General features: G+C 41.4%; 2 protein-coding genes and 1 long non-coding RNA gene across 10 annotated transcripts; 2 read left to right on the forward strand and 1 right to left on the reverse strand.

Annotated features, from left to right (window-relative positions):
- Positions 1-670: 670 nt before the first annotated feature.
- On the forward strand, positions 671-18,604 carry AFG2B (AFG2 AAA ATPase homolog B). Of its 8 annotated transcripts, none has more exons than XR_010839680.1 (9): positions 688-1,869; positions 2,698-2,748; positions 2,872-3,057; positions 8,371-8,529; positions 11,514-11,723; positions 12,242-12,434; positions 14,048-14,182; positions 15,311-15,436; positions 17,140-17,447. XR_010839680.1 is itself a non-coding variant. In XM_067029178.1 (9 exons), the coding sequence occupies exons 1-9, from the start codon at positions 775-777 to the stop codon at positions 17,305-17,307; spliced, it is 2,277 nt and encodes a 758-aa protein (XP_066885279.1). In that variant the 5' UTR covers positions 688-774; the 3' UTR covers positions 17,308-17,449. The 8 variants fall into 8 exon arrangements, 5 of the variants coding, with proteins under 5 accessions (XP_058915349.1, XP_066885279.1, XP_066885278.1 ...); XM_067029178.1 differs by having other exon boundaries at positions 14,094-14,182; positions 17,140-17,449; XM_067029177.1 differs by having other exon boundaries at positions 690-1,869; positions 12,242-12,466; positions 17,140-17,438.
- A 2,208-nt stretch (positions 18,605-20,812) lies between these two features.
- Positions 20,813-22,653, reverse strand: LOC136793819 (uncharacterized). Its single transcript, XR_010839682.1, has 3 exons — positions 22,395-22,653; positions 22,051-22,255; positions 20,813-20,884 (listed from the first exon to the last, which is right to left on the reverse strand). It is a non-coding gene; the product is annotated as an uncharacterized lncRNA (long non-coding RNA).
- A 2-nt stretch (positions 22,654-22,655) lies between these two features.
- Positions 22,656-26,130, forward strand: C3H15orf48 (chromosome 3 C15orf48 homolog). The gene is made up of 5 exons (XM_059059442.2): positions 22,656-22,840; positions 22,981-23,042; positions 23,482-23,567; positions 24,686-24,746; positions 25,735-26,130. The coding sequence occupies exons 2-5, from the start codon at positions 23,007-23,009 to the stop codon at positions 25,801-25,803; spliced, it is 252 nt and encodes an 83-aa protein (XP_058915425.1). The 5' UTR covers positions 22,656-22,840; positions 22,981-23,006; the 3' UTR covers positions 25,804-26,130.
- Positions 26,131-26,811: the final 681 nt, after the last annotated feature.

The following is a 26,811-nucleotide window of genomic DNA, read 5'->3' on the forward strand; positions in this document are numbered from 1 at the left end:
GAACAGAAGAGGTTATGATTAAGTTGTTGTAAAAGAACATTCAAAGGAGAAGTCAGGAATGTGAACAGAATGTACTGGTGTGCCACAACTACGTCAGATGGCCTGGTTTTCCTTCTTTCCGTTCTTCAAGGGATTTAAAATGCTACACTGTGATTCTCTTTTGCTCGGCTGGCGCTTTTGTATACAGAGGACATGCATGGACTTTACAAACAGGTTGGAACCCATGTTATCGAAGATGCCAAGGCTGTATTTCTCATCCACTCCAAGTCACCTAAGACATTAGCACCAGAGCACTCCAAAATACTGTGCCCCTGAGGACTGTCGAGGTTTTTTCACAAAATAGCGAAGTCTCTAGGCTGATACTCCAAAAGCGCAGATGGTGATGCTCGAGTCCGGGAACCAGGTTAAGAGAATGCTATGTGGCGACTCCCCAAACCACCAAGGTACATGCTTAATGACCTAGTTAAGGTAGCTTACGCTGCCTCCCAGACACCCGTGACGAAGGCCTTGTCCGTAAAGCTATGGAAAGGACGACCGGAGTTCATCAAACCCAGCACCACAGCAAACTAGCCCCGAGGGTCCGAGCGTTGTTTAACTAAGTCTAACTTCGTCTAACTTTCCGATTGGTCCTTTCTATCTCATGTCAGGGAACGGCAACAGATCCCTGACGCATGCGCATCACGTGCTTCCGGCAGAGGAGCTCTGTGTACCGGTCTTTCTGGCCCGGGTGGAATTCCTACCCCATTTTCCTGGGCCTTGCGTCTTCCGTGAGCAATGGCTCCGGACTCAGGTCCCTTTCCAGAAGGGCCGCTGTTAAAGCTGCTACCCGTAGACGCTAGGGACCGGGGCACCCAGCGCTGTCGCCTGGGCCCGGCGGCCCTCCGCGCCTTAGGCGCGCACCTGGGCTCGGCGGTGGAGATCTCGCTGCCTGACGGTGGCTCCTGCCTCTGCACCGCCTGGCCGCGGCGGGATGGAGCGGACGGCTTTGTGCAACTGGATCTGCAGTGCGCGAGCCCGGGGGCGGTAGTGGGGGCGCCGGGGTCCCGGGGGAGTCTCAACCTGAGCCGACTCCGGTTAGTGCCCTGCCCGCCCCTTCGGCTCCTCGCCGTGTGGCCGGTGTTGCGGGAGCTGGCGGGCGTGCCGGGTGCCCCAAATCCAGCCGCGGTGCTGGAGGCGGCGCAGGAGCTGCTGAGGAACCGTCCGGTCTCTCTGGGCCACGTGGTGGCCGCTCCTCCGGGCGCTCCCGGCCCGGTGGCCGCCCTGCACATCGTCAGCGGGGCACCCAACCTGAATCCGGCCGGGCTGGTCACCCCTCGCACCCACATCAGTCTGAGCGGGCTGCCTCCGTCGGAAGCGGAGCCGCAGCCCGAGGTGCCCCTGGGGGGCCTTTCCGAGGCGGCCGACTCGCTGCGGGAGCTCCTCCACCTGCCGCTCCGCTACCCACGCGCCTTGGCCTCGCTGGGGCTAGAAGTGCCACGCGGGGTGCTCCTGGCCGGCCCCCCTGGAGTGGGCAAGACCCAGCTAGTGCGGGCCGTGGCCCGAAAGGCGGGCGCGGAGCTGCTGGCCGTGAGTGCCCCCATGCTGCAGGGCTCCCGGCCCGGGGAGACCGAGGAGAACGTGCGGCGGGTCTTCCAGCGTGCCCGGGAGCTGGCCAGCCGCAGGCCCACGCTCCTCTTCCTGGACGAGGTGGACGCCCTGTGTCCCCGGCGGGGCGGCGCACACCAAGCCCCCGAGAGCCGCGTGGTGGCCCAGGTGTTGACGCTGCTAGACGGCATCAGTGGGGGCCGGGAGGTGGTGGTTGTGGGATCCACTAACCGGCCGGACGCGCTAGACCCAGCGCTGCGCAGACCTGGGAGATTCGACCGAGAGGTAAATAGGCTCAGCCAGCTAGCCCATTGTTCCTGGAACCCCGGCCTCTTCTGGCCCTGGTTGGCTGCCGCGAGGCGTTTGCCACTTAAGTTTGGAAGTCAGTGAAGCTGGAGTGGGGCTCTGTAAAGCAGAGAACCCATTCTCTGGTCCACAAATGATCTGCGAGCCAGGACCCTTTCTGCCTCCAGAGTCAAATTGTTCTGAGAAGCAAGGGGGCCGTTAGGGATGAGCTGTGCAGGTCCTGAGAATGAGGAGTACTATACTCGGTAGTGTTAGTTTTTAAGGGAACTAGGACTGCTACAAGCATGTTAAACTCTTACGGATCTGGAATGAGAATTTAAAGTAGGACAGACTGGAGAAACAAATGTATTGAAATAAGGGGGAAGGCAGGGAAGGACTGAATCAGAGCAGACATTTAACTCTTCTAGATTTATTAATTCCTTGTCCGGACGCCAGCCTCCTATCCCACAATTGCTCCCTGAGTTGCCAGGAAGGTTGAATATTCAAAGCTGTCCTATTTTATAAACTTCAGTCCTAAATTGATTCTTGATTTCTACTAAATAGTTTGAATAGTGATTATTTACATGATATTTGAACTTTGTTGTAGGTTTCTAAAGAGACAGGTGATAATTGCCCACTTTATCATAATCTGTTTAGAACTTGAGTGGATTTCTTCCTCACACCATGTAATACCTGTCTCCTGAATAAGCCCCATAAGAGCAGGGACATAGACTATCTAGTTTACTGGCTCCTAGAACGTGGTAGGTTCTCAAAAATAACAAAAACTTATTAAATGACATATGTAATTTTAACTGTGCAACTTTCTAGCCAGTGTTACTCCTCTGGAAGATAAGGATTTTCATGTATTCAGAATCTAAGGTATGCTTAAGAGTACACAGTAATAGTTCCAAATTTGTTCGCTAAATTATTATACATGTTTGTGAGGATTAAAAAAATAATATTTTAAGCTGTGAACTTTTTCTTTCCTTGCTTTGCACATAGGTTGTCATTGGAACTCCCACACTTAGACAAAGAAAGGCGATTCTACAAGTGATTACCTCAAAGATGCCCATCTCCAGTCAAGTCGATTTGAGCCTCCTTGCAGAAATGACAGTTGGCTATGTTGGTGCAGACCTGACCGCACTCTGTAGGGAGGCTGCCATGCATGCTTTGCTTCATAGTGAGAAGGTAAGAAGGATTGATTTATGACCTTCTGTGTGAACCCTTTTATTAACGTAATAAGTTAATTTGGAGATTAAAAAAAGTGGTAAGTACATTTTCTTCAAACTTTTGATACCTTCAACAGCTGCTTCTTACATATTTTTTTAAAATAAATTTATTTATTTATTTATTTATGGCTGTGTTGGGTCTTCGTTGCTGCATGCGAGCTTTCTCTAGTTGCGGTGAGCTGGGGCTACTCTTCGTTGCAGTGGGTTCTCACTGTGGTGGCTTCTCTTGTTGCAGAGCATGGACTCCAGGCGTGCAGGCTTCAGTAGTTGTGGCGCATGGGCTCAGTAGTTGTGGCTCACGGGCTCAGTAATTGTGGCATGCGGACTCAGTAGTTGTGGCTCGGGGGCTCTAGAGCTCAAGCTCAGTAGTTATGGTGCACGGGCTTAGTTGCTCTGCAGCATGTGGGATCTTCCCAGACCAGGGTTCGAACCCATGTCCCCTGCATTGGCAGGCACATTCTTAACCACTGCGCCACCAGGGAAGTCCTCTTACATATATTTTTACATCTGAACTCCATAGAAATAGTATATGACTGAAACTAGGGACAGAGAGCTGAGTTCTTCAGGTTTATCCAGAGTGTTTTCCCCCACACCCATAGTAACTCTTTAGTGCTGAAGCCCAGAGCAGGCAGGAAAAAGACAGTGTGGCCCCAGAAGAAGCAAACATATTTCTTTTTCATTTTTGTTTTATTTTGAATCTATTTCAGACTTAGAGAAAAGTTGCAAAAATAGAACAAAGAATTTTTGTATATCCTTCACATAGATTCATCAAATGTAACATTTTACCACTTTTGCTTTATCATACTCTCTTCATGTGTATGAATGTTTATGTGTGTGTGTGTGTATATATATATATATATATATACTCATACTTTCATATGCAGCCATGATGCCCCTTTAGCATTGAAAATTTAAGTGTATATTTCCTAAAAACAAGGACTTTAAAACCACAGTACAATTATCAAGATGAGGAAATTAACACTGACATGATACTTCTACCTAATCTATATAGACCTTAACCAAATCTCACCATTTGTCCCACTAATTTCCTTTGTAGCAAAAATTTTAAAAGGAAAAAAGAAAAAAATATTTTTAAATCTAGGATTACACATTGCATTTAGCTGCCATGGCTGCTTAATCTTTAATCTAGAAACATTCTTCAGTCTTTCTTTTACGACTTTAATTTTTTTAAAGTACAGTTCAGTTATTCTGTAGAATATTCCTAAGTTTGGGTTTGACTGATGTTTTCTTATGATTTGATTCAGGTTTTGCATTTTTGGCAGAAATATCACAGAAATGATACTGTGTTCTTCTCATTGCATCTATTAGGTAGCAAATGATATATGTTTGTCCTATTACTGGTGAAATTAACTTTGATTTCTTGGATAAGGTGGTATCTCTGAGATTTCTCTATTGTCAAGATACTGTTTTTCCCTTTGTTGTTAATAAGCAGCTTGAAGGGAAAATAAGCTTTTCTAACTCAGGAGATGATTAGATGCCTGGAATTTTATTTAAATTCATCTTTGACATTCAAATCCTTAATTCATGACTGCTTTTCTTAAAAATAGTTAGGATATTATCTTAAATATAGTAGTTTTCAACACTATAGATTGGAAAATCTGTTCACTTTTATGTAATGTCAGCCTGAATCCCTAAACCCCTTCAGAAAAAAATTATTTTCAGCATGCTGAGGATTCTGTTGTAACGTTAAAATTGTTCTTTGACCTTATAATTTTTTAAAACCTAATTCTGAGTTTGTTTAAGCTATAAAAGGATGATTTATCATCCTAAATTTTGAAAACCTTTTTACCTAGGTCCTTTATATCCTTCCTCATTTTCTTTTCCTTTATTTTTACTCTTACACCAAAGGTGGGAAAGGAGTTATGTGAACTTGTAAGTCCTCATCTTTTCGGTTTAGAACCAAAACTTCTTGAAGATTTAATGACAAGTCCCATGTGTGAAGATTTGAGGATATATGCCTCTTGAGGGGAGGACAAGAATACCAGGGTGTGGGAAAGGAGGTTTACATTTAGAATTCCCTCTGCTTTGAAGTTCCAGGTTTGACCTTAAGCACGTTGGCTTAGGTGGACCATCCAGCTGCAGCCATCCTAGGGTGGAGCCCACTGCTACTTCAGGAGGGGCCTGCCCAGGCCTAGTTACCACAGGTGATGGCTCAGTTCATAAACAACCAGGGGAAGTGGAAGAAAGAAAGGCAAAAAGGAAGAAGGGACAGAGGCTTCTGGGAAGGTACTGGCTCCATCTTTTTCTTCTTTCCCTCCCCAGGCAGCTGAGGGGCTGCTGCTGCCTCTGTCTGTGCCAGGGCAGACAAGGGCACACCACAGTTTGTTCATCTTTTTGTCAAGTATGCCTATTAAAGGGTTAGAAAGACAGTTTAACACACACACATTTACACATAGAGGGGAAAGGATTTTTATCTGCCTGAAAGGATTATGAAAATCAAGTGAATAGTGTACACACAAGTAATCTGCAAGTGTAAATGGGATTTTCAAATGTTAGTTGGTGTTACCTAAAAATTAATTAGTATTCAGTTACCCAATATCTAATGCTGCTAGCTAATTAAAAAAAAGCACTATTTCAAAAAACTATTTAATAGTGTTCTTTGTGAGAAATTAAACAAGATAAAAATTATAAAGAAAGTAAAAATTGTGTGAAATCTCACCTCCCAGAGATTATAATTATTGACATTTTTTAGGAACACTGTTCAGAAAAGCTCCATGTATACATATTCACTTATTTAATCTTTCATAAATGGGATAAAATAGTTTGTTATTGAAAATGGGAATTTTGGGATAACTGAATGTTCAGAATTTGATGTAAGAGGGCAAATACTTAAATATAAATACAGATATTACAAATAGAAATATAAGTTTTTAATAGCCAGGAAGGAAATGATTTACTGATTGGACCATTTTAGAATGGCAAAACAATACTATTAAAAAAAAAAAAAAAAAAAGAAAGATGACAAGTTCAAAAGCAAAACAAACAAACAATACTATAAGCAAAGGCAAGACATGAGACAGACTGGGAAAAATACTTTCAGCCCATGACAAAAGACCAATTTCCTTGGTGTAGAAAGAACTCTCACAAAGCAATAAGAAGAGACCAAAAATCCAAGAGAAAATGGGTAGTAAGATATGAACTGGTAGTTGATAGTAAATGGATTACAGATGGCTTATACACATGAAAAATCCTCAACTTTCTTTAAAAATTAGTCTTTTGATTCTTTTTCTTTTTTAAAAACTTATTTTGAAATAATTAAAACTTCAGGGAGAGTTCTGAGATAGAGAACTCCTGCTAAATCCTTTATCCACATTCACCAGTTTTTAACATTTTGCCAAATTAGCTTTATCATTCTCTCTCTCCTCTTCTTCTCTCTGTACAGTTGACCTTTGAACAACACAGGTTTGAACTGCACCAGTCCACTTATACATGGATATTTTTCAATAGTAAATACTATAAGTACTGCACGATCTGGGGTTGGTTGAATCCACACAGACGTGGGGAACGGCAGATATGGGGGGCCACCTCTACTTAAATGAGGATTAACTCCCATGTTGTTCAAGGGTCAACTGCCTAGGTATACACATTGTTTTTTTCTGAATCATTTGAGAAGGCGTTGCATGCATCTTAACCCATTATCCCTTAATATTTTAATGTCTATTTCCTATGAACAAGTATGTATTATCTCATTATATTCAGGAAATTTAACACTGATCAAAATGTCATCAGATTTACAGTTCCTATTCTAATTTTGCTAACTGTATCAATTTTTGTAGCATTCATTTCCTCCAGTACAGGATCTAGTCCAGGATAATGTATTGTGTTTAGTTTTTTGTTTCTTTTTATCTTGAACGCTTCCTTAGCACTTTTTTGTGTGTGCGTGACATTTGACAATGACATTTTTCAAGGATGCAGGTCAGTAATTTTATAGAACTTCTGTCAGTTTGGATTTGTCTGTTTCTTCATAGTCACATTCAGGTTATACATGCCCATTGGGGATACTACATAAGTGATAGTGTGTCCTTCTTATGATGTCACATGTGGAGGCACAGTACGTCCACCTGCCCTTCATTGGTGGTGTCCCTAATGGTGACTGATGTGATCAGTCAGTCAAGGTTTTGTCCAGTTTATCTACTATTGTATAGCTGCTATTTTTCCCTTTGCAACTAGTAAGAAATTTGTGAGGCAACCCTCTGAGACAATGCAGATATCCTGTTCCTCATCAAACTTGCCCTCCCCTAGATTAGCATCCATTGATTCTTGCCCTAAACAGCCTTTACTGTGATGGTTGCAAAACTGATTTTCTAATTCCATTATTTCCTCTGCCTCACTCTTGATTAAAGAAATTTAATTAACACAATAGTGAGCACCATTTCCTCTGTCACACTGGCAGAAATTTAAGGTTTGGGAATGTCCATTGTTGGAGAGGTGTGGGGAGAACAGCTTCATATATTGGTGCAGCTTTGAGGACAGTTTAGTAGTAGCTGTGAAAATTGTAAGTGTGCATACTCTTTTTTTGCGGATGCGGGCCTCTCACTGTTGTGGCCTCTCCCGTTGCGGAGCACAGGCTCCGGACGTGCAGGCTCAGCGGCCATGGTTCACGGGCCCAGCCGCTCCGCGGCATGTGGGATCCTCCCAGACCGGGGCACGAACCTGTGTCCCCTGCATCGGCAGGCGGACTCTCAACCACTGCGCCACCAGGGAAGCCCTGTGCATACTCTTAAGCACAGTAATTTCTACTTTGAGGAAATTATTATATAAAATACTTGAGCATGTGCACAAGGACTTTCTGTTGCTGCTTTGTTTTTAATAACAAAAGACTGTAAACAACCTACGTTCAACAGGATGTCGTTAAAATACTCACACAATGTGCAGTTGTCAAAAAGAATGAGGTAGAGCTGTATTAGTTGACATGAAAAGAGTTCTAAGATAAATGAAAAAGTACAAATTAATATGTATGGTATGGTCGCATTTGTGTATCTCTTTGAAAGCATATACATATGTCATAAAACATACTGGAAGAATACACAGGAGACTGTTGACATTCTCTGGGGATGAATATTGGTGGGGTCGAGGGGGAGACATTTAATTTTTTTATACCATGTGTTACAAATTTCTTTATAGTGATAACAAAATAGATGTATAAATTCAAAAGACGATTTAAAATTAAAAAGTAATTGTGTTTGTGTACCACAAAAAAGGCCCACCTGATTTTTGGTTTGATTTTGCTTTTTGGGGTGGATTTCTTCAGAACCAGGACAATCCAATGATTGATGAAACAGACTTCCTTGAAGCTTTTAAAAAGATCCAGCCCTCATCATTTCGAAGTGTCATTGGACTGATGGACATCAAGCCTGTTGGCTGGGAGCAGATTGGTGGCCTTGAAGATGTAAAACTGAAGTTAAAACAGGTGAGATAGAGAATCTGCTTAAGCCAGTAGAATATGACAGTCTAAGTGTAATGCTTTATGTTGAAAACAAGCTGCAGTGAAACTTCTTGCCATCATCACTAATGTGATCCTAACATCTAGATCTAATGGTCGATTTTCAGTCCTTATTTAACTGGACTCTATAGGCATCAAATATTATTTTTCATACTTTCCTGCCTCACCCTCTTTTTGTTTGCTTTTTGCTCTAAAGAGTTTATAATTTAGACCGGGGTCAGTGAACTCTTTTCTGTAGAGGGCCAGAGAGTAAATACTTTAGGCTTTGTGGTCTCTGTTGCAACCACTCAACCCTGCTATTGTAGCACGAAAACAGTCGTAGACATTATGTAATGAGTATCTGTGTTCTGATGGAACTTTATTTATGGACACTGAAGTCATATAATTTTCACGTCACAAAATAGTATTCTTTTGATTTTTTTTTTTGAGCATTTGGAAATGTAAAAACGACTCTTATTAGTTCATGGGCTATACAAATACAGATTCTTTGTTCATAGGCCTGAGTTTGCCCTGGGACTGGTAAAAACACAAAATTATAATAAACAGTCAGTATGGCCTGGGTGGCTACTTGATACTGGCTCTCACAGTGGCTGTTGACGGACACAGCTCTTCAGCCCTTCTTACCTGCATTGCAGGTTCAGCAGTTGATTTTGCCAATACCCCTTTGGGTGATCCTGCCATAAGGAAGTAGGTTTCCCTAATTGCACACACACAAGACTGATTTATAAGTATCAATTATAATTTATTTGTCTTAACTGGAAGCTATATCTGCAGTGAACCCTGGAATCCTTTTGTCCATGGATAAGCACATTTATAATATGCCCTATTTATTTATTTATTTATTTATTTATTTTTGGCCACGTTGGGTCTTCATTGCTGTACGTGGGCTTTCTCTTGTTGCAGCAAGTGGGGGCCACTCTTCATTGCGGTGTGCAGGCTTCTCACTGCGGTGGCCTCTTTGTTGTGGCGCATGGGCTCTAGGCATGCGGGCCTCAGCAGTTGTGGCACATGGGCTCAGTAGTAGTGGCTTGCGGGCTCTAGAGCGCAGGCTCAGTAGTTGTGGTACACGGGCCTAGTTGCTCTGCAGCATGTGGGATCTTCCCTGACCAGGGATCGAACCTGTGTCCCCTGCATTGGCAGGCAGACTCCTATCCACTGCGCCACCAGGGAAGCCCCCCTAAATTTTTACATGCTTTGTCTCATTTAATCTTCACAAAATACATGCGGGAGATGAGTAACACCTTCCTGTTAGAAACACTGTTTCTTTAGCTCTGAATATTAAGCTTTCCTGCCTTTCTGAGCACTCCTCTCCCCTACGTTAAGTGTTAGCTCTCCAAGCTCCTGAGAGTTTTCTTTTTTTCCATTTTCTGAGTGAGCCTTTGATCTCCTCAATGTCCCAGGCCTCAGCTGTCCCCTGAAAACTGCTAACTCAGAAATCTTTATATCCATCGCAGATAGTTCTTTTGATCATTAGAACTACTTAAATGCCTGCCTACTGGATAACTTCCAGGGATCTCAAACTCAGCATGTCCAAAGTTCAGCTAATCAGTTCCACCTCTACACCTGGATTCCCTCCCTCAGTGAACGCAGCCATTCACCCCATCCCCTCAGTCAGAAACCTGTCTTCTAAAGGCATGGAGTCATGTCATACATCACGTAACTTCCCCTCTGGATTTCCCCTGCGTAAAATACAGTTACATTTTATGTTTCATATACATCCCTCCCACACCACCTCCGCTGCCGGTGACACATCAAGCCTTATTATTTTTGTAGTCTGAATCCTTGCAAGAGACTGCTAAGTGGTTTCCCTCCCTCTAGTTTCATTTCCTTCTATCCATTCTCTATACTGCTTCCTCATTGTTCACTAAAACTGTCAAGGCCCAATGTGATCTGAATCCTACTTCCACTTCAGCTCTATCGCATCTTGCCTCCCTCATCCTCCCCTCTGTTCCTGCTTACTGTTGGGAGATGAATTGCTTTCATGTGTCTCTGTATATATTGTTCCTTGTCTGTGGAATGCCCTTCTCTGGTCTGCTTGTTAGTTTACAAGCCTGTCTCCCCAACTAAAATAGGAGTTTCTAGGTACAAGGGTCTTGTCTATCCTTTTCTGTAGAGGTAATATATCAGTAATTAAGAGCTTGTGCTCTTGATCTACACGGTCTGGGGTTAGTCTTAGTTCTGCTGCCTTGCTAGCAATAAGGTAATAAGATCTGGGTGGGTTACTTCACTTTTTAAGCCCGAGTTTCTGTATCTGTGAAGTTATGATGATAACAAAACCACCTACCTCAGAGGTAGTGAGGATTTACTTACTATTATGAGTGCCTACTTTGTGAAGGTGTCATTCTAGGTGATGGGGATTTAGAGGTGAACTTCGCTTACATTCTAGCAGGAGCAGAATGACAAACTCAACGTGGAAAAATAGTAGTTTCAGATAGCAAATGAATAACTGCTCCAAAAGTAGAAGATGGGTAGTAGCGTCGACTACCTAGGAGGGGGAGGATCTGCTTTAACTACAGTGGTTAGGGAAGACCTCTCCAAGGAAATGACATATGAGTGGAGACATGTATGATGAGGGATAGCATACAGAGATCTTAAGGGAGTGTTCAGGCAGAGAGAGACTAGCAGGTAAAGGCCGTGAGATGGGAACAAACTGGAGTGTTTGGGCGATGGGTTATGTGAGGCCTTGTAAGCAGTGGTAAGTTAGGAGTTTGGATTTGGATTTTATTCTAATTCTGATGAGAAGTCATTGAAAGATTTTAAGCAGGAAGTGATGTGACCTCACTTAGGTCATAAGATCACTGGCTGCTGTGTGGAGATCGGACCACATTTCCAGCTCATAGCAGGTACCCGAGGACTGTTGAATGCATGAATTTACTGAATTTTTTGATGTTCATCATTATCCTAAAACAACTCTCTCTTTTTGTGTCCTGTCTCTTTTTGTGTACTTTTAGAGCATTGAATGGCCTCTGAAATTCCCTCGGGAATTTGTTAGGATGGGCCTGACAGAACCAAAGGGAGTTCTCCTGTATGGTCCCCCTGGGTGTGCTAAAACCACCCTGGTGAGGGCCCTGGCCACGAGCTGTCATTGCTCTTTTGTTTCAGTGAGCGGAGCTGATCTCTTTTCACCTTTTGTTGGAGATTCAGAAAAAATCTTGTCTCAGGTTTGTTTTTTATTTTCCCTCATGCAGTTAAGTTTACTTTTGAATTTTTGTTTCATGCCTTAAGGATAAACCTTATTTTTTAAAATATAACTGGCTTTTTTTCCTGTTAGGAAAGTTTTACCTGACTGTGTATAGAAAATTTAGAAAATATAGAAAAGTGTAAATAAGAAATCCTCCATAATTCCTCTACCTACTGTTAACATTTTGGTGAATTTCAGTTGTCTTTCTGTTTCCTTGGGCAGGGAATGGGTGGATGTAATATGTATCTGTGATTTTTTAACTTAATGTTATCACTTTTAAAATTCAATAATATTAAATATTCTTTGAAAATATGATTTTAACCCCTATATAATACTGTTATTCCTTATTTATTCATTCCCTAGTTCTTAGACATTTAGAATCTTTCTCTTCTTTTTATATTTTAAAAATTATAAATACAGAGTAATGCAGAAAACATACATTCATATGAATGAGGCATGATGTATAGCTTTTAAATATTTCCATTTTTCGAACAAAAGGTATTTCGACAAGCAAGAGCAAATACTCCAGCAATTGTGTTTTTGGATGAAATTGATTCAATCTTGGGCTCTCGATCAATCAGCAGAACAGGATGTAATGTTCAAGAGCGTGTTCTTTCTGTTCTCCTAAATGAATTAGATGGTGTTGGATTGAAGACTATAGAGAGAAGAGGAAGTAAATCAGATCAACATGGTAAATACAAGGAGCTGGAAAAAAACGAAGAGGTATTTATTAGCCAGAGTACACCAAAAAATCCAGGCCAGCATTAAGTAGAATGCATCTGCACTAGCTTTTCCTATGCTGGATTCATCTCATAGAATTATATAATTTCAGTGTGACTCTTAGGACTTTTACAGAGCTGGTAAAATAGTGATTTACCTGGGAAAGGTGAGGCAAATTTTATAATAAAGTATCTTAGATATATATGAATGTGAATTTTTTCCTAAGATTAGAAACATAACTACATATTGCTAGTGGAGAAGGGAGTTTCTTCTTTTTTTTTTTTTTTTTTTTTGCGGTATGCGGGCCTCTCACTGTTGTGGCCTCTCCCGTTGCGGAGCACAGGCTCCGGACGCACAGGCTCAGCGGCCATGGCTCACGGGCTTAGTTGCTCCGCGGCATGTGGGATCTTCCCGGACCAGGGCACGAACCCGTGTCTCCTGCATCGGCAGGCGGATTCTCAACCACTGCGCCACCAGGGAAGCCCTCTTCTTATTTTTATACCCTGAAAAACTAGTGTTCATCCCTTTCTAAAATTGTTTATGTGAAATGAAACATAACCCATGTTTGGGTTACTGATCATTGGAAATAATGATCAGTAATTGAAAATTTACAGTTTTCTTGAGGAATGGGTTTCCTTGGTTATAACAAAGTTAAAGTGACCTTGGAAATCCTCTTCCTCTCTTCTGAGCCTTCTCCAGATAGAGTTTGGTATCCTTAAGTAATTCCTGACAGATAATTTTTTTTCTTTTATTTTTTTTCTTGTTCTTACTTGTTTCCCATTTTTTAAATTGTTCCATGGAAAGAGAGTCTTACAGCTCCTTAGGAACATATGCCACTAGAATTTGACAGGACCCATCAGGTTTTCTGATCAGATCTCCTCATCATGCAGGATTTCCTTCTATAGCCTCTGAGAGGTGTTTACCCAGCCTCTGCTAAAATACTTGCAGATATAGGGAACTCATTGCTTTGAGAGATCACATCACTGGAGAACTGCTCTGATAATTAAGTTCAACGATTTTGAATGCTTAGCATGTATAAGGCCTTGTTCTGGTTGCTCTTAGATATTTCTTATCTTCAGGATTTATATAAATGCAGCTTATGTTAATTGTCATATTTCTGCCTGTTGAAAGAAAACAAAGAGGTAAAATAAATCTCCCTCCTTCAAGAACATGAGAGCCAAGACTTTTCATAGCTATACATGTGTTAGTCAGATGCTTCTGTCTTTTCAAGTCATCCATTTAAGTTGTAATCATTCACTGGGGCTCAGGTGCATTTAGGTCAACAGATAGATGTTCTCTGCTGTGGTGTAAAGCTTTTCATCAGTTCTCACACTGAGAGATGCCCCATCAGGATTGATCACTCCCTTCACTGTGTACACAGAGTAGCTCTTTGATAATAATTTGTTTCTGGGGTACCTTGATATTGGGAAGGTGGTCTGGAAAGGAAATGTAAGCATTCTAGCCCCAAGAAAAAAATATCCCCCTATTTAGAAACAAATTGACCTTCTGATTTGTAATTTAAAAAAATACATTTAATAATTAACAACCTATTGACATTACTTTGTGTTGTATGTTTTCCCTCAGCTAGAGTTTCAGGAAGTTTTTAATAGCAATGTCATGATTGTTGCAGCAACAAATAGACCTGATGTGTTAGATGATGCCTTGTTACGGCCTGGAAGATTAGACAAGATTATTTATATTCCACCTCCAGATGAAAAGGTAATCATTGTGCACATTTACTCTGTGTGAGCATTTCTAACAACACATCAGTGTCTGAACTCTAAGAAGACAGCAGAATTGAATCCCTTACTGGGTGTAGGTGTACATGGTGTGTGTCCTATATTGGATTCCGCGTTTTTCCTTATCTGGGCCCATCATAAATCATCATTTTCATCTGCTTTTGATGGGTACTCTGGCCCTGTTTTCAGAAAAACATAAGCCTAAAAGCAAGGTAGTAATTTCTTTTTTGTGGAAGACTCAAAATACTGAGTTTATTGAGTCTACTCAACATTATTTTGCAACTAGAATGGAAGAATCCTAAAGTGTTAAAAGGGTTTTGGAGGTTATCTGGGTCAGCATTCTTATTTTTCAGTGGAGAAATCTGTGGTTACAGAGATTATACAATGTGTCCACAGCCAAAGAATCAGTAAATCCGTTGCTTCACATCCAGAGCCACTGGCAGTGAGTGATGAAAGACACAGAAAATGAATTTTTTTCCTTCCTTAGGCTTTTATCAGATTTTGAAGGGATGGAAAAAAAATTATATCTATTTTATTTTTAAATTGTGTCTGTTAATTTATGTATTTGCCTTTGAACCATGTCTGATGGGACTGTTTGTACCCAAAAGAGAGATTCATCAAGTCTCTTAAAGATTATATCTATGATTGGCTATTTTTTTTTTTTTTTTTTTTTTTTTTTTTTTTTTTTTTTTTTGCGGTATGCGGGCCTCTCACTGTTGTGGCCTCTCCCGTTGCGGAGCACAGGCTCCGGACGCACAGGCCTAGCGGCCATGGCTCACGGGCGTAGTTGCTCCGCGGCATGTGGGATCTTCCCGGACCAGGGCACGAACCCGTGACTCCTGCATCGGCAGGCGGATTCTCAACCACTGCGCCACCAGGGAAGCCCTATTTTTTAATTAATTATAAAAATATTAAAATGTATCATGATGTCACATTTACTTTCTTACTTCTTGAGAAGAAGTGATTCTTTCTTATTGTTTGTTTCTGAAATATATATACTTTCTCTGTAATATGATAGAAAACTCTAACTTGACATGTTTTAATACAGCATTGTGTCAGATATAAATGTTGTACGGTTATAAACATATTATTTTTTATTTTGTTCCAGGGCAGGCTTTCTATTCTGAAAGTCTGTACAAAAAACATGCCAATGGGGCCTGATATTTCCTTAGAAAACGTAGCAGCAGATACCTGTTTTTTCTCTGGAGCTGATCTTGGAAACCTCTGCAAAGAAGTAAGTTAATTAGTGAAGAAAACCTACAGTTCAAAACATTTCTTCATTTATTCAGAACTTCATTCACTTGGCAGTATTTACTGAAAGGGAGGCACCATGTGAGGTGAAAAAGACCACTGTGGTCCCTTACCTTCTCTTCAGAGCTTACAGGTTGATGGGGCAGTGGGGGAGGTGCAGAGAGGTAATACTGAATTAAAACATGTAGTGAGTCAGGGAAGTTCAGGGTGCTGTGGGAGTACCTAGGAAGGACACTAGTCCAGACCTGGGGGTATCAGAGAAGGCTATCTGAGAGAGGGTGTGTGTACATTGAAACTGGAAGGATGATTAGGGAGTTAGCTAGGCTAAGGGAGAGAAGCGGAGTGTTTGAGGCAGAAGGAATAAAATGTGCAGCAACTGGAGGTGAGAAATGACAGTATTGAAGAGGTGGAGTGGACAGTGGCCAGATCACACAGGTTCTTGTAAGTCACTTTAAGGCATTTAGACTTTATGTTGGCTGCTAAAAAAGGCGGCCACTGTGGGTTTTTCCTTTCTATAAACCTGTGTTAAAAATAACATTCAGAAAAATGCACAGATCAGAAGGATATAGTGCACTGAATTAACATAAAGTGAACACACTTGTATAAGCTCCTCTCCAGAAGCTTCCCGTGGGCCTTCCCACTCTATCCCAAAAGAGAACCACTCTCCTGACTTCCAGCACTGGGGATATTAGTTTTGCCTGCTTTTGCACTTTATATAGATGGAACCATACGGTATGCTTTTCTGTCTGCTTTAACTCAAGATTATGTCTGTGAAGTTCATCTGTTGTTTTGTGTGTAGCAGTAGTTTGTTCATTTCTATTGCTTATAATATTCTCATACATGAATGTGCGGCATTTATATACACATTTTATCTTTGAACATTTGTATTACTACTTTTTTGCTATTATGAATTATGCTGCTATGAACAATCTTGTACGTGACTATTGGTATACGTGTGTATGTCTATTTCGTATACAAAGAGAATTGGTGGGTCATCGAGTATGTGTTGATCTGTTCCTTTATGATCAGTGCTGTTTCCTGTTTAAAAACTCCTACTCTGGGCTTCCCTGGTGGCGCAGTGGTTGAGAATCCGCCTGCCGATGCAGGGGACACGGGTTCGTGCCCTGGTCCGGGAGGATCCCACATGCCGTGGAGCGGCTGGGCCCGTGAGCCATGGCCGCTGAGCCTGCGCATCCGGAGCCTGTGCTCCGCAACGGGAGAGGCCACAACAGTGAGAGGTCCGCGTACCACACACGCACACACACAAAAAACCAAAAAAAACAAAAAACTCTTACTCTGAGGTCAGGAATATAGTCTCTCATCTTTTTTTAATTTAATTTCTTTTTATTGGCATATAGTTGATTTAAAAAATTTTTATTTTATACTGGAGTATAGTTGATCTCATCTTTAAAATATATGCACTCACAATGTCTGTATTATTCTGCAGTCTGCTTTCCCCTCAGCCCCCCACCCATTTAAGGCTAGAATTTAATGTAGAAGAAAAGATGGTCTACTGAGAGGACTTTTAATCACTTTAACTTTTTAGCTTAATGTTTCTAGCATCATGAATATTGAAATTCTATGAAGTGACACTGAGATTTTTGTGTTCAGATTTTAAAGTATTACCATATATTGTAAAACAACAATGAAGCATATTTATTATTTCCTATTGTTTGTCTCTTATAGGCTGCCTTGCTGGCTCTGCAAGAAAATGGACTGGAAGCGACCACAGTGAAACAAGAGCACTTTCTAGAATCACTTAAGACTGTAAAACCATCCTTAAGTCACAAGGATTTGACTTTATATAAAAACTTATTTCAGAAACAAGGATTTTCTAACCTAGAAGATATTTAAAAATTATTTTACATACCTGCTTAAGAATTAACTGAAATGTGAACATGCACTATAATTTGCAACTTCACACTTTGTGTGTGTTATTTCCTATAAATAAAAAAACTTGTGCCTAATAAGCTAAGATTTCATACTTACAGAAAAGTTAAAAGAATAATACAAAGAACTCTTATATACTCTTAACCCAGATTCTGCAATTTTTAACATTTTCCTACATTTGTCTCCTTTCTCTCTCCCTCTCCCTCCTCCCCACCACAGTATTTTTCTGAACTATTTAAAAGTAGATTTTACACATCATGCCCCTTTATCCCTTTAATACTTCAGTGCACATTTCTTATAAATGAGGTTATTTTCTTATATGACCACAGTGCAGTTATCAAATTCAAGAAATTTAACATTGATACAACATTTTAATCTATTGACGATGAATTTCATCCATTGTTCCATAGTAATTGTTTTCCCATTACAAGATCCAGTCTAGGATCATACACTGCACTTAGTTGTCATGTCTCTTTAGCCTCTTTGCCTTTTTTAATCTGAAACAGTTCCTCAGTCTTTCTTGACCTTGACACTTTTGAAGAGTACAGACTAAGTATTTTATAGAACAACTGGTTCCTAATTTGTGTTAGTCCTATGTGCATCATGATAGGTTCAGGTTATGCATCACCAGTGGAGCATATGTATGTGCTGTCATGTCCACGTGATATCTGCACATTATTGGTGATGTTAATTTTGATCACTTGTTTATGATCTTGTCCATCTTCTCCACTGTATAGCTACTAGTTTTCCTTTTGTAATTGTGAGTATTTTTTAAGGAGTTAGGTTATATATGTTTTTATTTTCCTTTATTAAAAAAGTAATAATGCTAGAAAATATAAATATGAAGAAAATATGTGGGTATTTAACTTTCCAGTTCCTTACACATGTATAGATAACTTTTTTTTCCCCTCTGGAAGCTCACCACCTACCAGTCAGGCCGCCTTCATTTTATTTTATTTAATTAATTAATTTATTTTTTTGCAGTTATTTCTTTCTACCTCATTTATTTATTTATTTTTAAATTTTAATCTTTTATTTTTGCTGTGTTGGGTCTTCGTTTCTGTGCGAGGGCTTTCTCTAGTTGTGGCAAGCGGGGGCCACTCTTCATCACGGTGCACAGGCCTCTCACTATAGTGGCCTCTCTTGTTGCGGAGCACAGGCTCCAGATGCACAGGCTCAGTAGTTGTGGCTCACGGGCCTAGTTGCTCCGTGGCATGTGGGATCTTCCTAGGCCAGGGCTCAAACCTGTGTCCCCTGCATTGGCAGGGAGATTCTCAACCACTGTGCCACCAGGGAAGCCCAAAGCTTTTTTTTTTTTTTTTTTTTTTTTTAGATAACTTTTAAAAACCAAAAGCATGGTACTGTGTAGCTCTTGTTTTTCTCACCTAACAATATCTGGTAAGCATCTTACTGAGGCTTTCTTCACTCACAAGGTGCCATACAGGGTGCAGGAGTGTAAGTAAAGGAGACAGACATGGCACTGATAGGGCAGCTGGGAGCGGGGACCTCCAACAAATCATGCAGTATGAATTAAACACAGGAGACGAGCTTCAAAAGAAGTACAGGTACAATCAGAACATGGTGCGTGAACTATATATGAAGTCATGAATGTTAAGCAGTTGGAAAGTTTTGTTTCTGATGGGAGCCAGTACTATTATTAAGCAAAACCGCACTATTGGGGAACAATAAAGGAAAAGGCCTGTCTTATTTATAGGTATAAAATATAATTCAGTTAAAATTATTCTAACAACCTGACTCTTGCTTTTGAGTAGTAGGGAAAATACCTAGAAACTTTATTAGAATTCTGAATATTTTCATTCATGTTCTGTCCGTTATTGATTTTACAGGAAAAGGCAGCCGTTAGGCCTTAACCATCCCTAGGCCTGCACCCCTTAACTCAGATTCTAGCTGTATGCCCCTTGTTTTTTCCTAGAGAAAGTTTCTAGTGGTCAGCCTAGAAATTTAGTACCCACACTTTGGTTAGAGGCTGAGTTTTTATTTGAAAATGTCTTTTTAAACTGTAACTTCGCAACAGAACTTTGGAAGCCTCCTGAGGACAAAAACCATGTTTCTTCTCTCATTGAAATAAATCAATAAATGATGAAGTTCGATCAAGGATTTCTTTGACTCAGCTTCAGTGTGATTAGAGGATGGCTCTGGGAAATTTCCAAAAGCTGTGTTCGTAATCAGTGAGAAAACACTTCAGCTTCTAAGTATTATACCTGGGAAGTGTGAACATCTTTACATTAAGCTCAAACTCCTTTCTGAGCCACATTACAGCATTAAACAGTGTATCAATAGTACACTCCCAGACCATCTGAAATTTAGCAAATCCATATTTGCTAAACCTGGTAACTAGGCAGCCACTGAAGGATGGGCAGAAAGAATTCCAACAAAAAATATTTAATGAAAGGATATTCTACTTTTCTTATAAAGCCTGAGCTGGGCTGATTAAAATCTAAGTTTAAATTCCTAGTGTGGGAACCAAGTAGCTGTGGTTCCATGTTCCTGCAAGCCTGGGGTTCTAGAAGTTTCTGGCAATTGCGGTGGGGAGGGGAAGCTCCCTCAAGGGATTTTGGGTTTGGGAGCAGCTACAGTGGGTAATGCTGGTGAGCATCCTGAGTGGGTTCCTTTGGGGCACTGCCAAGATTTGAAGGGTGAGAACTGTGCTTGGTAGTTAGTCATTCTGGGAAAGACTAAACACAAGCTCAGTAAACCTGGGCATTAACCAAAAGAGGGAAGGTATGGCTTTCAGGGTCTAGTTCTCATTGTGAGCTTTAAAACAGCCAGTCTGAAATTTCCTGATCAACACTAGTGAGGTAATCTGCATGATAAAGACCCCTCTGGTTCCTTCCCGCCCCCGCCTCCTCCCACCCAATCCTGGCTCCCAAAAGAAGACAGTCGGGCTTGAAACAAGCATTTTCTTTTGCTACTACTTCTTGCCCCACCCTCCTGCTTTTATAAAAGCCTTCTGTTTGTACTACCCCTTGGAGCACCCTTCTAGTTCATGAACCATTGAATGAAGCCAATTAGATCTTCAAACTGACTCAGTTGAATTCTGTTTTTTAACACTATATACAATTTATAAATTTTTAAAACGCTTTATTCTGAACATTTTCACACATTTAATAATATAACAAACTCCCACATATCTGTCACCTAGATTGAATAATTAGTATTTTGCTAAATTTACTTCGTTTTCTAACTGAAGTATTTTCAGGTAAATCCCAAACATCATGATATTTCTTAATTATTTCCACATATAATCTCTTTAAAATTGTGGTTTTTTTAAAAAAAACATAACCATAATACCATTATCACACCTGAAAAAATCAACAGTACTCCCTTTAATATCATTTCATATCTGGTCTGTATTTAAGTTTCTCTAGTTGCCCCAAAAATGTCTTTACAGTTGGTCTATTTCTATGTTCAAATAAATATCCTCACCTTTGGTAAGATTGCTCAGAGCCCATTAGTTAGAATTAATCATGGGTCTTTGGCACCAGATCATGACAGAGCGTGTTAGAGTTACTTACAGGCACTAAATTGTAAGAAACGTGAAGTAAGAAACTTGTGTTTTATTCTTTTAAATTTACCATGCCCCATTCCGAGAATAATGCCTAGGCTATTACAAAACTGCATTTTGAAAAGAAATGACATTGGCAAAGCAGGGCTCTAAGTTTAAGGTCATTACTAGGCATGGCTACACTTTATTTCCACTCCTGCTCCCCCCGCAGGGCGCGCCACGCGGCTTGCAGGATCTTACTTCCCCAACCAGGGATGGAACCCGGGCTCCCAACAGTGGAATCACGGAGCCCTAACTACTGGACCTCCAGGGAATTCCCAAGGGCTACACATTTTAATTTTAATTTATGGGCCATGATATATTCCTGTAAGATTTCCTTTTTCTCCTGCTTCTATCCTAGAAAAAAATTTATCTTTAATTAACAAATTGAGGCTTTTCTTAGACCCTTCTGACAAAAGAAACTTTAGAGATTCTGCAGAAGGAGCATTAAAAGGCTTCTTTGATTCTATTCCATACAAACCACGGAAAATGTTGAATTTTCTCTTAAGTAATCAACAAACGTCTCCAGCTACAGCTTGAGTTACACAGTAAGAACCCTTGTCAGTAACTGGGTGTGAGAAGTTATATTTATGATCTGCCTTATATAAAACAAATCTTTGCAAATAATAATTAACTATTTATTGAATGCCTACTACAGGCAAGGCAGACTGCTACATGCTTTGCATACATTCTAACATTTTTTCCAACTCCCTGCCGAGCTAGTTTGTCGCCATTTTACAGATATATAAACTGAGAGTCATGAAGGTTAAGTAGTTTCCTCAAAGTCAGTCAGCTAACAAAGTATGGCAGGGGTGGGCTCTAAACTCAGGTCAGTTTGAATGTAAAGCCCATGACTAGAAATAAAATGGGGCTGAAACAGAGCTGGGTCTGGCCGTTCAGAAAACATTAAGATGTTTTCGTTTTTATGCTAACTCATAGCTTGAACTTCAGTTTTAAAATAATTGTTTTAAAATAACTATTTTTAGATAACTGAGCTTGCACTCTTGACTTAATCGCAGTTGCTAAGAGCAGGGTGCATAAAGAACAGTGCTTCCCGATTGCCAGACAGACCCGGCTTCTGATTACATCTCCGCCGCTTACTGGCTATGTGCCTAGAGCATCTCTGAGCCTAAATAACATACCTTGCAAAAATGTCGAGAAGATTCCAGTACAGTGCCTGGCACACAGATACTGATTTAATTATTATTCCCGTGGTTCTGCAGCCGCCTTCATGCTCCGTGAAAGGCTAGGCTGCTAGCTTAGGGGCGAGTTCCTTCAGGGTCGTCTCAGAGATCTTCTCCTGGAAACCTCTCCAGTTGATTCTTTTCGTTTCTTCTCCCTCATCTCCTGATTTTTTTTTTAATGGAAAAAATCAGGACAACAAGGAATTATTCTGAAAGGAAATTTACAACTTAAATTATCTCCATAAGTGCGCCACAGCACGTTTTTGGAGCTTTTAATGTGACTTGGATTAACTCTAGTTTACCTGCCTGCACCAAGGAGCCTCCCATGGGACCCCCGGATCTGCGGCTCCTTTTCCGGACCTCCCTTTAGAGGGGCTGTTTTTCAGCTGTTCTTGGCCATCCAAGCTCTCCTTGTTCTCAGTTCCACCCCCCTGCAGACGCGCCAACGCCCAGCCTCGGCTCGCTCCGAGCGGCGGGTAAGAACCGCGGCAGGCGTCAGGGAGCGCGAGCGTCCGGCTGCGCGGCGTTTGAAGGCCCGGCGTCCAGCAGGGGGCGCCCGGTTGCCGGGCGCCGGGCACGGAAAGCGAGTCAAGCCCCCGCACGCCCCCTGCGCGGCCCGCGTGACCAGAACGCACCGGCCGGCTTTCCGGAGAGGGTGCGGTTGGTATATAAAAAGGGGAGGTCGAGGTCGGCGTTCGGTTCTGGGCGTTAGCGTCGTCCGCTCGCGGCGCCCCACCAGGTCTCCCAGGTGAGCTGCCCTCGGGCGGAGGCTCTCGTGAGCCGCCTCGAGGCTGGCTTTGGGATACGTTGGCCGGTTTGGAGCCCACCAGGCTGAGTCCTCGTAGCTGAGTTTTGATCAATATCTTGGATTTTTTTTTTTTCTTCTAGATTTGGCATTCTACACTGAAGTCATCATGAGCTTTTTCCAACTCCTGATGAAAAGGAAGGAAGTAAGGTTTTATTTTTTTGTTTATTTATGGCTGCGTTGGGTCTTCGTTGCTGCGCTTGGGCTTGCTCTAGTTGAGGCGAGCGGGGGCTACTCTTCGTTGCGGTGTACGGGCTTCTCAGTGCGGTGGCTTCTCTTGCGGAGCACGGGCTCTAGGCGCGCAGGCTTTATTAGCTGTGGCGCAGGGGCGTAGTTGCTCTGCGGCATGTGGGATCTTCCTGACCAGGGCTTGAACCCGTGTCCCTGAATTGGCAGGCGGATTCTTAACCACTGCGCCACCAGGGAAGGCCAAAAGAAAAAAGTAAATTTTAAAAGCAACTGAAAATCTGACTAAAAATATTAACTTTTAAAGATGTTGAAGAAAGTATAAAATGATATAGAGCTATTCTGTTATATTTCAAGTGTTTCACATTGAAACGTCGGGGTATTTTGTTTTCTGTTAGCTTATTCCTTTGGTGCTTTTCACGACCGTGGCAGCGACTGGAGCTTTGTCTTTTGCTCTGTATTCCCTTCGAAAAACCGATGTGATGTAAGTAGGCATTCATCATTTATAAAAACGTTTTTAGCCATGTTAGGTTGACCTTCAGTTTATGAAATGCATGGTATCAGTTTCCTGGTTTTCCCCCCAGGATAAGAATGTCGAATTGTGAACTTGGTTGGAGTCAGGGCCAGAAAGCATCCAGGTATCAGAAGACTATCAAATGATGATTAGTGATAAAATAAATTTACTAATATAAGTTCCTTGTATCTAAATACCCTTTCATCCACTGGCCCTCCTCCTCTTCTCCTGCAGCAAAATAAAGCTTGTTGGTTTTTTTTTTTTAAGTTTTGAAATTTAAAGTTCTTAGACGGTCTTTTGGGATATGCATCATCAATCTTAATCATCTTAATAACATTTTAAAATGTCAATTCATTAGAAAGGTCTTTCCTAATGTGGTAGAGTTTATAGATTCAGTTGTCTACAATGAATCTAATCTTAGCCCTGGATATAAGGTAAAATACCATGTATCCTGGAATATGAGGAAGAGAAAAACCTGAAACTGATATTGACCAGGTGCAGGGCTCCGTAGAGCCGTAATGCTAGGCTCTGGCAGTTCATCACCTACCGGTTTCAACCCCAGCCCTTCTGCCTCTTCCAGAAACTGGGGTAAGAGCATATTTGCTTGCTCTTAGCCTGGCACTTCCACCCTAACTGCTCTTCAGCTTATGAGAACATTCTCCAGTCTAGCCCAGTAAAGGGAATACAGACCTCCTACTCTGCAGAGGAATTGATCCTTGATGTTTGAGCCAAACTGTGAAGTTCTTTTTTTTTTTTTTTTTGCGGTACGCGGGCCTCTCACCGCTGTGGCCTCTCCCGTTGCGGAGCACAGGCTCCGGACGCACAGGCCCAGCCGCTCCGCGGCATGCGGGATCTTCCCGGACCGGGGCACGAATCCGTGTCCCCTGCATCGGCAGGCGGACGCTCAACCACTGCGCCACCAGGGAAGCCCACTGTGAAGCTTTTTAAAGGAATGTTCCATCAATTTCAATTAACTCAATGCCTAAGCATGCACTCTGAGTCTGTCCCTACTGTATTTATAAACCCAATATCAGGCTTAGTTTAAATGCACTTAGTTTAATGTTTAATCAGCTTTCTTTTATTTTTAGCATTGATCGAAAAAGAAATCCAGAACCTTGGGAAAATGTGGATCCTACTGCACCTAGAAAGGTATTGCTACATTAAAACGTGATGTATGCTTAGCCGAAACCTTAGCACATTTGTCAGCAAAATAGATGTAATACCTTTTCACCTTGAGGGTGCCATTTAACGTGTAGTGCAAAGAGAGGGCTGTAGGGTTATGGAGATTTAGTTCAAATCCTTGCTCCATTAGTCACAGGTGATTTTAGATAATTTGGCCTCTCTGAGGCTCTCAGAATCTATAAAATGGGCACAATAATAGGGCTCTTCCTCAGAGTTTAGAGGATTAAAGAAGATAAGATAGAGCCCTTTAGCACAGTGCCTGGCCTATAGTCAGCACTCAAAGATTAACTTTTATCATTATTGTGACACATCATCTCTTTTTTAAATTTACTTTTTATTTTATATTGGAGTATAGTTGATTTACAATGTTGTGTTAGTTTCAGGGGTACAGCCAAGTGAATCAGTTATACATACACATATATCCATTCTTTTTCAGGTTCTTTTCCCAAATAGGTTATTACAGAATATTGAGTAGAGTTACCTCAGCTTATTAGTTATCTTGTCCACAGCTCTGTGCCTTTTCCCTTATTGTGTAACTTGGCTCATTTGTACCTTTGTTGAGTAATTACAGTGAGGAAATTTTAAGAGCTTACTATGTGCCTGGCTCTGTGCTGGGAGCATCATACCTCCACTCACACAGAGCAGACACACTTTTTGAGCTTATAGTTCACATAAAACCATAGGAAATTTAAAAATCTAGACCCCGTTAAGTGAAAGTTGGGTAAATGGATATGACCTTTCTCTCCTATCCTATAACACTTAGGAACCCAAAGTCTCTTTAGAGGGATAGAGGGATAGAACCAGCCCATATTACTGTTTTAGAGATGGGAAGAGGGGATTCGTTGACTACAAATGTTATGGTGATGCTTTTTCCAAAGGGAGCTGTGTACAAATCCCAGAAGGGGACCTGAGGATGGACAGATCCTAACAAAACATTTTTATTCTTTTTTTAAAGCTTATAACAATCAACCAAGAATGGAAGCCTATTGAAGAGTTGCAGAAGGTCCGAAAGGCAACCAGGTGACCAGTCTTTGCCATTTTCTTCCAAAGAGTACTCTATGAATCTAGTGGAAACACTTCTGCACAAACTAGATTATGGATACCAGTGTGCGGAAATGCTTCTGCTACATTTTTAGGGCTTGCCTACGTTTTCAGACTCTGGATAAAGAATTATAAAGGTAGTGCAACAATAACCACGTAGTCCCAAAATAAGATTCTATGTTTATTTTCTTGTTGTAAATTTGTTTTGCGTATTGAAATTTTTGTGTTTATGATGCCTGAATGTTCTCCTTAAACTGTATAAAGATTTGTTAAATTTGATTGTCGCCAATAAAATACCACTTGTGCGAGATCTCTTAAAGTTCAGGTACATATTTAAATAGAGGAGAAAGTCTTTTTATGGGAGATAGACACATTCTGAAGCATGGAACTTCATCTTTTTAAATAACACCCTGTGCAAATTTCTGTATAGACGTTTTTTCCAAGTTCACTCATTCATCAGAAATCTATTGAGTAACTACTGTTATCCAGGCACTGTTCTTATGCAGCTGAGATAAAGCAATGAACAAAACCAAATTTTGGAGGGAGAGGAATAAAAGATGGTAAGTACAGTGAGGAAAATGAAGACAAGATGGGATATGAGACTTGCATGGGGATTGGTCTTGGAGGAAGTATTGGGATTCTGGCAGTGATGGGAATGTGGGGCATGAGAGGGTAGCCCTCCAGATGCCAAGGCTAACAGTGGTGCTCTTCCGAGGCTTGGGGAGGGGAGGATGGAGAGCACCCCACAGAGTCTGGGGCTCCTCTTCACTGTGGCCAATGGTCCGTTGGAGATCGAAGGTACAATCATACCCAGCATGCCCCTCGGCTCCCCCTTGACTGTTCTTGAAAGTGGGACCAAATAGAAAATAGCTTTTCATTAACTTTATTAAAAATGAGATACAATTCACAGAACATAGTATTCATCCATTTAAAGTGCACAATTTGGTGGTTTTTAGTATATTCACAGAGTTTTACAACCATCTCTACCATC

The sequence above is a fragment of the Kogia breviceps genome, chromosome 3, assembly GCF_026419965.1.
Source record: "Kogia breviceps isolate mKogBre1 chromosome 3, mKogBre1 haplotype 1, whole genome shotgun sequence".
NCBI lineage: Eukaryota > Metazoa > Chordata > Mammalia > Artiodactyla > Physeteridae > Kogia > Kogia breviceps.

What these genes read in the sequence shown, in the direction of transcription:
- AFG2B (XM_067029177.1), top strand. Translation starts at nt 775, where the DNA reads ATGGCTCCGGACTCAGGTCCCTTTCCAGAAGGGCCGCTGTTAAAGCTG. An exon ending in TCATGTATTCAGAATCTAAG is followed by an intron (nt 2,749 to 2,871) that starts GTATGCTTAAGA and finishes CTTTGCACATAG; the next exon opens with GTTGTCATTGGAACTCCCAC. An exon ending in CTTTGCTTCATAGTGAGAAG is followed by an intron (nt 3,058 to 8,370) that starts GTAAGAAGGATT and finishes GGATTTCTTCAG; the next exon opens with AACCAGGACAATCCAATGAT.
- C3H15orf48 (XM_059059442.2), top strand. Translation starts at nt 23,007, where the DNA reads ATGAGCTTTTTCCAACTCCTGATGAAAAGGAAGGAA. An exon ending in TCCTGATGAAAAGGAAGGAA is followed by an intron (nt 23,043 to 23,481) that starts GTAAGGTTTTAT and finishes GTTTTCTGTTAG; the next exon opens with CTTATTCCTTTGGTGCTTTT. An exon ending in ATCCTACTGCACCTAGAAAG is followed by an intron (nt 24,747 to 25,734) that starts GTATTGCTACAT and finishes CTTTTTTTAAAG; the next exon opens with CTTATAACAATCAACCAAGA.